General features: G+C 40.2%; 1 protein-coding gene across 1 annotated transcript in view; it reads left to right on the top strand.

Moving 5' to 3' along the window:
* TULP3 (TUB like protein 3) overlaps positions 1-12,568 on the top strand; it is a 60,913-nt gene that overhangs the window by 40,399 nt on the left and 7,946 nt on the right. The window contains exons 3-6 of the mRNA XM_021690653.1: positions 4,409-4,568; positions 5,233-5,409; positions 11,088-11,215; positions 11,576-11,773. Of these exons, the coding sequence (XP_021546328.1) occupies positions 4,409-4,568; positions 5,233-5,409; positions 11,088-11,215; positions 11,576-11,773 (663 nt within the window). The remainder of the gene's footprint in view (positions 1-4,408; positions 4,569-5,232; positions 5,410-11,087; positions 11,216-11,575; positions 11,774-12,568) is intronic.

Below are 12,568 nucleotides of genomic sequence, written 5' to 3'. Positions count from 1 at the left end.
TATTCATTTGACAGAGATAGATACAGCGAGAGAGGGAACACAAGCAGGGGGAGTGGGAGAGGGGGAAGCAGGCCTCCCGCAGAGCGAGGAGCCCGATGCGGGCCTTGATCCCAGGGTCCTGGGATCGAGCTCCGCATCGGGCTCCCTGCTCAGAGGGAAGTCTGTTTTCCCTCTCCCACTCCCTTTACTTGTGTTCCCTCTCTCGCTGTGTCTCTTTCTGTCAAATAAAATCTTTAAAAAGAAAAAAGAAAAGAAATATTATTTGTAAATATTTTCTTCAATTCTATGGGTTGTCTTTTTACTTTCTTGATGGTATCATTTTCAGCATAGAGTTTTGATTTATTTTTTCTTTTGTCTCTTGCACTTTTGGTGTCATATCTAAGAAACCATGCCTGCCTAAAGTTATAAAGACTTGCTCCTGTGTTTTCTTCTAAGAGTCTTACACTTCCTATGATTTGTTCTGAGTTAATTTTTATATATGGTGTGAGATGAGGTTCCAACTTCATTCTTTTGCATGTGGATATCCAGTTGTCCCAGCACCATTTATTGAAAAGATACTCTTTCTCACTGGGTATATTTTGCTTTTATTTTTACTAGTTTCATTAGGGTACTCTTTTTTCAGGGTATGTGAACAGCTTAGCTAGCTACAGGTCGTAAAGATTTTTAGACTCCAACAGTGATGTGGACGCAGATGCACATTAGGTGGAGAACATTTATGCCATCTGGTGGACAATGGATTAAAATACAAGATAGTCCTTTTGGGTCAGGTGCCCATCTATTTGTACCTATCATTCTAAGAGAGGTGGTCATTGGTGTACTAAATTGATATTTTAAGAAGTGTGATTTTAAAATTTTACCTTTATCTTCTTATGATATCACTTTGTATGCCAGGAAGATTATTTTTAGCCAAACTATTAGATCTCAGGCAGCCATTCTGATCTTGCTGGTTGTACCTTATGGTCAGCCAGTCTATCCCAGGAACGTCAAACTGTAACCAGCCCACCAGCTCTAGGGAGTCTTTGTGGAAAACTGAGAATCAGTGATGTCAGGCTCTCATTAATTTGAGGCTTGCCTGAGCTTTATTATTTTATAAAATGAAGCCCTTTGTCAGAATCCCCGCCCCCCCCCCCAATCTCCTTTATTTCCTCACTTATTTTGGAATTACCATTCATTTTGCTCCCAGGGAATGATAATAGGATGTCCACCACATTCTGGAGAAGATGGGATTCTTTGAGTTATTGTTCAGTTTCCGAGGGAATTGTGAAACTTAAAGACTTATGTGATACTTAAAAACAGTCCTGAAAGCAACGTATTTTGATTGCATTTAGGGCATCAAACCGTCACCTGCGGCTCTCTTCCTGACTTGCCCATCCTTTAACGTTGTTTATGCAGCCTCCTTGACAGCTTTTTAGGGACGGTAAACCATAAATGAAATATGAATTGACATTGTTTTATTGAAGCTCAATTAACACCTACCTTCTCCCTCCTCCAAACTATGTGAGGATGATTAGAATGCTAAATCAGGTGACACTTTTCACCAAGATGGCAATTTGGTAGATATTTTATGATTGTGTTCTTGTTTACAAACTTGGACAATTGTGGGATATATTTAGTGCTGTAATATAGTAGCTGTAGCCCTGGAGTTCACAGCTCAAATCTACAGTTGTTTGTTTGTTGTTTTCCCTCAAGTTGTTGATCTAAATGAGTTTGACTGGTGTTGAAATTGATAGAGAAAGGCTTCACCAGGTACATTCACAGGATCACTGTGGCTGAGAGTCTAGTCTGCCCTTTACAGGTCTAAAAACTTGGTTTTGTCAGTGAACCTAAATGTAACCAGGTCCTTTGGCACAAACTCACAACAGTCAGTCATGAAACTGGACACTAATTTATTAATTTACAATGAGAACTCCAGCTTTTCCAGTATACATTCATCTCTGTTGGTCATGATTCCCTGTTCCCGGAAATATGATACCTAAGAAGTTAATTGACAATTAGAAGGCTGATTGGTAAGCAGGGAATCAGGAAATGAAATTAGTAGTCCCGGGGGACATTTCATCAAGGCCAAAACTATATGTCTTACATAGTTTCCTGTCCACAAAGAGAATAAGCTCTCCCAGTAAATAGAATACTCTGGTCTACTAGATTCAGCATTTCTCTGTTTTTGGACAGGTTGGATAAACTCTGCCAAATTCTTGTTCTTTGGCTCCCCTTTTCTGGACCAATACCCCTTTTCTTTTCTTTTCTTTTTTCTTATATATCTTTCTTTCTCTCTTTCTTTCTTTCTTTCTCTCTTTCTTCTTTCTTTCTTTCCTTTTTTCTTTCTGAGAGAGAGGGAGGGAGGGAGAGAGTATGAGTAGGGGGAGGGGCAGAGGGAGAGAGAGAATCTTTTTTTTTTTTTTAAAGATTTTATTTATTTATTTGAGACAGAGAGAATGAGAGACAGAGAGCATGAGAGGGAGGAGGGTCAGAGGGAGAAGCAGACTCCCTGCCGAGCAGGGAGCCCGATGCGGGACTCGATCCCGGGACTCCAGGATCATGACCTAAGCCGAAGGCAGTCGCTTAACCAACTGAGCCACCCAGGCGCCCGTGAGAGAGAGAATCTTAAGCAGACCCCCCCACACCCGCAACCCGAGCGTGAAGCCTGATGTGCAGCTCCATCTCATGAGCCTGACATCATGACCTGAGCCAAAATCAAGAGTCGGGCACTTAACTGCGCCACCCAGGTACCCCAGATGTCCCCTTTTCCATAGGACATTGTTCTTTACATATGTTAACAAAAGGATTAGCTGTGGCCTGTGTTTTTGCTCCCTTGGTTGTTGCCAGTTATGAGACTATATGAGGGTAGATAACTGGCCACATAGAGCAGGTGTGGCAGTTTCTCATGTCTCTATGTTTCATATTTCCCATCTCTTCAGCATATCCCCTATGTGAGACTTCACAGTTGCTAGAAGAACCGTATCAGCAAGTTCTGTGGGGAAAAGCTCATCATAGCCAATTATATATTTTGTGTTCCTTTTACATTAAGGTCCACCTATTCATATTAATTCATTAGTTTCAAAATAATCTCAGAAACTTCAATTATTCCTTCCTAGCTTGCTCTAACCTTTATTCTTTCTTGACAGGATAGTCCATTTGGGCACATTATCTTAGCTCCCTAGTCTTTTTTCTTATTCACAAGGTTGGGCAAAGATTAGTTCTGTTTCTTCTGTGTTCTCTGAATTTATCCACAAGCTTTCATCAGCCTCATTGTGGAAAAACATATTTCCTTTCCTACTGATAGTCTCACCCCTTGGAGTTACTCTTCTTTCTAGTAGCACTTTTTAAAAGCAGTATCAATGAAAAAAAAAATAGCTTTTTGCCTAAGAAACACTAAAGTAGGTTATAATATCTTTGCTTTAGAATCATGGCTTAATTTTTTAGCTTGGGGCTTGGCACTTTCCTATTCTGAAATATATCAGATCCATAATTAATTTCCAGGTATTATGAACTCTTATTTGCCAAAGCTTAAAAATAATATATGTTCTAGTACCTTCCTTTTCATCTTGTTGGATTTTTTGCTCATAGTCTCTCATGCTTTTTTTCCTGATTTTCCTTGCTACAATATTCTCTATGTCACTTTTAGCCACAGCTTTGATTGCTTACTATTTGGAATGTTTCAACTGTAATTTTTTCCCTTGGCCCAGATTTGTTTGATTTCTAACTATGTAAAAATGAGCAAGAAAGCAAAACTTACTGCTCTATAGCTGACTGAAATAGGAAAATAATTTGAGGTTTAGAGGATAATAAGTTTTATTTTTTCTTTCAAAAAGGGAGAAAAATCCATATTCTGCCACCCAAAGTAATCACCATTACTGTGTTTCTTCATCTTTTCCCCTATGCATAACTGTTCATATATTTTAAACTTGTGACCATGCTTGGTTAATAATATAATTACTATAAATACTTTGTTTTATTTTTAAGATTTTATTTATTTATTTGAGAGAAAGAATGAGAAAAAAAGAACATGAGTGGGGGGAGGGTCAGAGGGAGAAGCAGACTCCCCGCTGAGCAGGGAGCCCGATGTGGTACTCCAGGATCATGACCCAAGCTGAAGGCAGTTGCTCAACCAACTGAGCCACCCAGGTGCCCTACTATAAATATTTTAGATAAACTGGGTCATGGCCTCAGCTTGGCTAGAAATGCATTTGTATCATTTTAAATAGATCTTTAAAGGTGTTTGGTAAATATTTATTAAATGAAATGAGTGAATCCTTGTCCCTCTCTGTGCCTCAATTTTCCCATGTCTCAAGCAGGATAAACTAGTTTACAAGAGGTTTGTGAGGATTAGTGAAAAACTAAATGTTCAAAGCAGCTAGGTCTTGTCATAACTCTCCTGGCTATACTATCACATTTTTTTTTTTTTCCCTAGAGAGCACTGCTGGAGAAGAAGCAGAGAAAAAAACGCCTTGAGCCACTCATGGTACAGCCAAATCCAGAAGCAAGGGTACGTCGATCAAAGACAAGAGGTAGCGAGGAGCAAACTCCTTTGGTGGAAGCTCATACCCCGCAGAACGATGTCATCCTACAAGGTGTGTGTTTAGGCAGCATCTCTTCCCACTAGGGTACAGTTTTCATAAACCTAGGAGAAGGCAGGAAGATTCTCAGATGGACCAGAGGGACAATATTAGCATCGTTACTAGGTACCTTCATAAATTTTCATAATCACGTTCTGGGTCTTTGAATTAAAATAAAAGCAGTGGTTTAATTAGTGGAAGATACCTTGAAGTTTGTGTCCATCCTAGAGCTATTGTTTTCATTGCCAAATGAATTAGTCCAGAATGGCCTATTTGAGGAACTTACAGTCTTGATTGTCACATCATGGTGAAGTTAACTGTGACGCCGGGAGTGGTAGAGAGCACCCATTCTTCCGAAAGATAGGACTCAATGGACCATGTAAGGTGGTACGCTGTTGACTTGGACAGGATCTGAACTTTGGCGGACCTACTTTGTTTTCACAGTCTCATTCTTTAGTTTCTGAAGCATGACATCAAGTACATTTTATTTAGTAACAGTCAGAACATGTTAATAAAATGAACACCAGTCTGAGTTACTCTACTAACAAACGTCCGCGTGGATGTTAAGGAATGAGAAGTGAAATGCTTTGGTGGTTCTTAATTCTGATCACATACACCAAAACCACCCTGCCAAATAACAGATAATACTTTCCTCTTTTTCCTCTCTTTTGGACCGTAGGCATTGATGGTCCAGCGGCCTTCTTGAAGCCAGATGCTCAAGATTTGGAAACCAAGCTTCATGTTCTCTCAGTAGGCGCTTCTGCTACAGAAGAGGATACAGAAGGAAGTGTTGATGGGGAAAGCACTTTGGAGACTGTGTCCAAGCCAGATCTCCAGGAGATTCTCCAAAAACATGGTGAGGATTGGTAATGATTGTAAGGCAGTTAATCATCTTAGCCACATATAATAATCTTTTCCTTTCCTTTCTTTCATTGTCGGTTAACTATCTAGATGATTCAAAACTGCTTGGAATATGGCTTATGGCTTTACAGAGGTGACAGTATTAGGTATCTTTGACATCTGAGAATTGACTATTATCAGCCATGGTAGTATTTACCCTATTACCTGAGAAAAATAAGATAATTATATATAAATTATCAGCAGCATCAGCTACTATATGTGGCTATTTCTTTTTGACATTTTATTTTTAGTTCCCACTCCTTTCTTTTGACAAAGTTGCCACTCAACACCCCTACTCAGCCTCCATTTCACAGTTTTTATTGATCTAGTGATAAGGGGAAAGATAAGTAGTGGCTGAAGAGAAACACAAATTGGATCAAAATATTCTTAAGCTAATACTTTTCTCACTAGAGCCTACTTTCTGCCAGTTGGAGTTATCACTTCCACAGTTATTCCTGTACATTTCAGAGATCTCTTGTAGTTATCTTTCCTTCTTAGAAAAATGATTTTCTAGATCTAGGAAGAAATTAAGCGTCCCCTTTTCAGATGAGAAGACTGAAATCCGGTCATGAATAAATATTTATTGGGTGCCTACTTAGGTAGGCATTGTAGGGCCTGGGATGTGTGAATCAGGAGAGTCTATCACAGAATGGTAGAACAGAGGTACATTCAAACAAATTCACATATTCATTCATTTACAAAATATGTATTGAGTATCTACTAATATACTGGGCATTGTTATAGGCATGTAGGCTACAGCAGTAAACAAGGGTCCTGCCCTCCTGAAGTGTTTATTCTAATTGAGGCATCATGTACTTAAATAGCCAGGAGAGCATCGAGAGGGGTACCTAACCCAGAGCTGAAGGTTTGGAAAGCTTTCCAGAGAAAGTGATGTCTAAGCTACAGCCTGATACAGGAGGAGGGGCTGGCCAGTTCAGAATGGCTGGAGCACACGGTATGAGCGGCTAAGGCGGGAAGAGGGTACTAGAGGAGTGAGCCTGGATGGGTAAGTGGGCTCTGATTATGTAGGCCAGTACAGGCCATGTTAGGAATTTGGACTTTATTTGAAGAGTAACTGGAACCTATGAGGGAATTTAATCTGAGGAATATTATCATCCGATTTGGGCTTAATGGGAAAACTAAGAAAAATTACCCTGCACCATAAAGAATTAATTGGAGGTTGGCGGGAGCAAGTATGGAAGCAGGAAAACTTAGGGAGGAGATGGTTCGGCCGGTGGCTGACCTAGAGTTATAATGTGGTATATGCAAGAGTAAAAACCAGGGAGAAATAGAATTACATTGCTGGGGCAATGAGAAGGGACAAGAAAGGCATCAAAAGAGAGTGATTAAGCTGAGCCAGGAAGGATGCACGACCTCCTGTGTATTGGTGCATCTGTCAAAGCAGCTGTAGACTGATATTTTGAATGTCTCTTATATGTCAGGCACTTGATATACATTATCTCAATTAATTTTAAATGTATAGGGGTGCCTGGCTGGCTCAGTTGGAAGACCGTTTGACTCTTGATCTAGGGGTCGTGAGTTCAAGCCCCACATTGGGTGTAGAGATTACTAAAAAAAATAAATAAACTTTAATATTTATAACAGTACTTTGAGGAGTTCATACATATTAGTCTCTCCATTTTATATATAAGAAAATTATATGTATTACATATGTAATTATATGTAGCCTCTCAGGCTAAGTAATTCGTCCTTGGTCACACTGCGGGTAAGGTGACAAACTTGGGCGGAAGAAAGAACATGTGCAAAGGCACTGGGTAAAAAGTCGTGCTATGTTGTGAGAACCAGGACAGATGGCAGGAGCGCAGGGTGTGGGAGTGGCCATGGTGAGTGGACTCAGAGCACAGCTCTGAAACGCGGCATCCTGTTGGTTTCTGAATCTCAACTCTGCCACATCTGGCTGGGAAAGGGGGAGCACAGCTTCACTCTCCTCTGCCTTTGTTTCCCTGTCTGTAATAGGAATGTGATTGTGGCACTTCCCTATTATTTTACTACCACTGTTGTTATGACAAAAGAAAGTGAGTGATGTGGAGGAGTCAGAGCAAATACAACCTTCGTTTAACCCAGAAGCTAAGTTACCCCAAGTCATCTAGCTGAATAGTGGCAGACCTAGTTTTTCTGATTCTTAGTCTAGTTCTATATCCCTTACTGTAAATACCGAGTTGTCCCCTTTTGCCTATGAAGTGACTGCTGTTTTTTTCCTAAGAACTGGCCTTTCAGTACCGGATGGATTAAGGCCTTTTTACAACTCAACAAGTTGCATCTTTTTTTGTTTTTTAAGATTTTATTTATTTATTTGAGAGAGAGAGAGAGAAAGCATGAGAAGGGAGAGTGTCAGAGGGAGAAGCAGACTCCCCGCTGAGCCGGGAGCCTGATGCGGGACTCGATCCTGGGACTCCAGGATCATGACCTGAGCTGAAGGCAGTTGCTTAACCAGCTGAGCCACCCAGGCACCCAACAAGTTGCATCTTGACCATAAGACCCATTAAGCACTTTTGTAAGATCTACGATGTGTCAATTGGCAGATTATGTCCCTTAAATGGGTCCGGTTTGTTTTTTCTACAAGTTTGGGAGAAATCTTTGATCTCCATCTTAAGACATATATTCACATAAGCTGAGTTCTTGGTATAAAAATGGCACTTGTAAGCATAGTACTAAGTGAAAATATCCATGATTGTGAGGTTTCATGCCTTTTTGCTACAAAAGAAGAAAAGGTTAACATTTTAGAAAACATGTCCTTCACAAACCAAAGAATTTTTTTATAATAGCTTTATTGAGATGTAATTAACATACCATACTCTTCACCCATTTAAAGTGAACAGTGGGTGTGGGAGGGGAAGATGGCAGCAGAGTAGGAGGTCCCTGGGTTCACCTCGCCCCCAAATACAACTAGATGACTATTAAATCATCCTGAATACCCCAGAAATTGATCTGAAGACTGGCAGAACATACTCCACAACTAAAGGTAGAGAAGAGGCCACAGCTGAAGAAGGCAGGAAGTGTGGAAACATGGTTTGGGAGAGAAATGGATCGTGGCTGCTGTGGTGGGGAGGGAGCTGTAGTCATGGAGAAGGGCAAGAGACAGACTAACACACAGGGAAGCTCAGGGGGAAAACAAATCCCCATAGCAGTTGGCTTGGAAAGCAAGAGAGGCTGAATTTCCTGAGTTCTTGCAACCAGCAAGGCTTAAAGCCTAGAGTCCTAAAGGTCAGTGGGCTTGGTTCAGGGAGAGCCTGGAGGGCACCGTGCTGCTCTTGGAGGAAAGGCAGCAAACAACCTGTGGACGTACAGAGTGGAAACAGCGATCTGAAGAGTGCCCAGGGCACACAGCGGGGAAGTTATTTGTTCATCTTGGAGCATTTCCCAGAGAGATAGTGATTAAGAAAAAATATTAAAAGCAGCAAGGCAGGGGCACCTGGGTGGTGTAGTCAGTTGAGTGGCTGACTCTTGGTTTTGGCTGAGGTCATGATCTCGGGGTCGTGAGGTTGATCCCTGCATCAGGCTCTGTACTCAGTGTGGAGTCAGCTTGAGTCACTCCCTCTCCCTCTGCCCCTCCTCCCTGTATGCTCACTCTCTCACTTGCTCTCTCTCTCTCAAATAAATAAAAGGAGCAGCAAGGTAAAAAGAAAACAATTACATACAAAGGAAACCCCATAAGGATATTCAGCGGATTTTTCAGCAAAAACTTTCCAAGCCAGAAAAGAATGGCATGATACATTCCAAGTGCTGAGTGGGAAAAACCTGCAGCCAAGAATACTCTATCTAGCAAGGCTATCTTTCAGAATAGAAGGAGAGATAAAGAGTTTCCCCGATAAACAAAAACTAAAGGAGTTTGTAACCACTAAATCAGCCCTGCAAGAAATATTAAAGGGGACTCTTTTTTTTTTTTTTTAAGATTTTATTTATTTATTTAACAGAGAGAGAGAAAGGAGAGCACAAGCAGGGGGAGCAGCAGAGGAAGAGGGAGAAGCAGGCTCTCCACTGAGCAGGGAGCCCGATGCGGGGCTCGATCCCAAGACCCTGGGATCATGACCTGAGCCGAAGGCAGACGCTTAACAGACTGAGCCACCCAGGCACCCCTAAAGGGGACTCTTGAGTGGAAAGGAAAGACCAAAAATGACAGTATGAGGGTAGGAAACATAAAAGCAGTAAAAAACATTTCTGTAAAAAATCAGAACTTACAAAATTAAAGGATGTAAAATATGATACCATATACCTAAAATTTGGGGAGGAGAGGAGTAAAGAATGGGTTCAAACTTAAACGACCACCAACTTAATATAGATTGCTATATGCTATATACAAACTTAATGGCAACCACAAATCAAAAACCACTAATAAACATGCAAAGAATAGAGAAAGAAATCCAAATATATCACTAAAGAAAACCAGCAAACCATGAAAGGGAGAAGGACAAGAAAGGATTAGAGAAAAATCTTCAGAAACAACCACAAAACAAGTAATAAAATGGCAATTACGTAAAATTTACCATTTTAGCCGTTTTTTTTAAGTGTACAGTTCAGTGACACTAAGTACATTCACGTTGTTATGCAACTATCACCACAATCCATCTCCAGAACTTTTTCATGTTCCCATAATAAAACTCTGTATCACTAAGTAATAACTCCCCATTCTTCTGTCCCCTGTTTCCCTGGTAACCACTATTCTATGAAATTTCTGTCTCTGTGCATTTGACTACTCTAGATTTCTCACATAAGTGGAATCATACATTTGCACTTTTTAAAATACTTGTTCTTTTGTGACTGGCTTATTTTACTTAGCATAAGGTCCTTCAAGGTTCACCCATGTTGTAGCCTGTGTCAGAATTCCATTCCTTTTTAAAGCTGAGTAATATTCCATTGTATGTATATACCATAATTTGTTTATTTGTTCATCAGTTGATGGATATTTGGGTTGTTTTCACCTTTTGGATATTGTGAATACTGCTGCTGTGAACATTGGTGTACAAGTTTGTTTGAGTCTATGCTTTCCATCCTCTTGGTATATACCCAGAAGTGGAATTGCTGGATCCTGTGGTAATTCTATATTTGAATATATGGGGAACCACCATACTGTTTTCCACAGTGACTGAACCATTTTACGCTGCCACCAGCAATGCACAAGGGTTCCAATTTCTCCACATCCTCGGCAATACTTATTTTCCGGGGGTTTTTTTGATAATAAACATCCCAGAGCTTTTTAGTGTATCTCATTGTGATTTTGATTTGCATTTCCCTAATGATGAGTGCTGTTGAGCATCTTTTCATGTGCTTATTGGCCATTTATATATCTTCTTTGAAGAAATGTCTATTCGTGTGCTTTACCCATTTCTGAGTAAAGGGCTATTTGTTTTGTTGTTTGTTTTGTTGTTGTTGCTGAGTCTGTGTTGTAGGAGTGCTTTATCTATTCTGGATATTAATCATTTATGGAAAGGGAAAAGAAGGGATAGGTCTGAGTGAGAATATGAAGAAAGAATTGTCAAAATTTGGATGAAGTAGCTATGTTTTAATCAGAAGAGCTGGAATGTTTTAAGCAAGAAAATTAAAATTATATTTGGTTCGACGATTTATTTTTTAAACCAGTGTTGGCAGTTTTTGACAGTTCTTCCTTTCTGCCAGGTATCTCAGGTAGTTTGAACTTCGATGAAGAGGAGACCGATGGAGAGGAAGAAGGGAAAAAATTATGTCATTCACCATATTCAGAGGCAGAGAGACCCAATTCTGCATCCAGCCAGAAATCAACCACAGTATGTAGTTCTGAAACTTCTTCCTGGGGAACTATTTCCCAAATGTATCTCTAGTATTTAAACACGATTACTGAATGAGGGTTCCTTCGAAAGATTGAAGCTCAAATTTAGACTTGAAGTTCATGACCTCCCTAATTTCTTGTGTCTCAAGCCAGCTCTTGTGAAGTTATATCCCACTTTTGTACTTCGCTCCTTCATTACTCCCAATATTCACATACTTATTTAACTTCGCAGAGTTTCCCCTTATTTTGTCAGAAGACTAGAGACATTGGGGTAAATCACGAAATTATTTCGCCCGTTGTTTCTGGAAGAGAATAAGTTTTCTATTCCACCTCCTATTGCTCATGGCTGTTCTTTCAGGATGCGGGAGCTTCCGGTACTGCAGCCCAACAAACGGATAACCAGCTGGGAGAAGTGGAGAACTTAGAGGACTTTGCATATAGTCCTGCCCCTCGGGGGATTACAGTCAAGTGTCGGATAACCAGGGATAAAAAAGGAATGGATCGGGGTCTCTTCCCCACTTACTATATGCACTTGGAAAAGGATGAAAATCGGAAGGTATGAGAATTGATTCTTAAGACAGATCTTGAGCTAGAGGGGGAGAATGTTGTGGGACTAGATTGTTGAAGGATCTTGGGATAGGAAAATAGCACTGGTTTCAGACCAAGTCAGCAACTCCCAGTTACTGTGTTCTGTCTTCAAGGAGCTCAGAGTCTCAGAGGTAAAATCTACCCCACCCCAAAGAAAAAGAGTTTTATCCAGAATATAAGAAAATGGAAGAGAATATTTGAATGTAATTATTTGCACCTCTATCCTATTTTTTTGTGGAAGGGAGGGTGTTACTGTGTGTTCTTTGGTTTTTATTTTAATTATGGTGGAACATGACACTGTGCAAGTTTTAGGGAATAGGGGAACTGGAAATAGAGAAAGACATGCAAGTGAAATGTCTTATTTCTCACTCTAGAAATTCTAATTTACTTTAAACACAACTTTGAGGCAATTTAATTCTTGCTAATGAACACTGTATTTTGTTTTGCTACCGGGTCTAAGTGGATGATATTAAGAGCATAGAAAGGAGATGATGATTGATACCATTCTTATTATAACCGCTAATTTATTGTTTATGATGTACCAGGCATATGTTAAGTGCTTCGTGTATATATTATCTCTTATAATCCTTATCACAACCTTGTAAGAGAGGCTTTCTTATCCCTGCTTTATAGATGAGTAACTGGGGCTTAAGGAGTGACATACCTGCCCCAAATCATACTGATAAGTGCCAGCGCCAGAGTCAGACCCCTATCTGTTTTAGCCCACAGTCCCTTCCTTAGCTGCTGCCATTCTCCTGCTTCC

This window comes from Neomonachus schauinslandi, chromosome 5, assembly GCF_002201575.2.
Source record: "Neomonachus schauinslandi chromosome 5, ASM220157v2, whole genome shotgun sequence".
In the NCBI taxonomy this organism is placed as follows: domain Eukaryota; kingdom Metazoa; phylum Chordata; class Mammalia; order Carnivora; family Phocidae; genus Neomonachus; species Neomonachus schauinslandi.
Note: the sequence above shows the minus strand (reverse complement) of the source record. Positions and strands in the feature narration are given on the sequence as shown.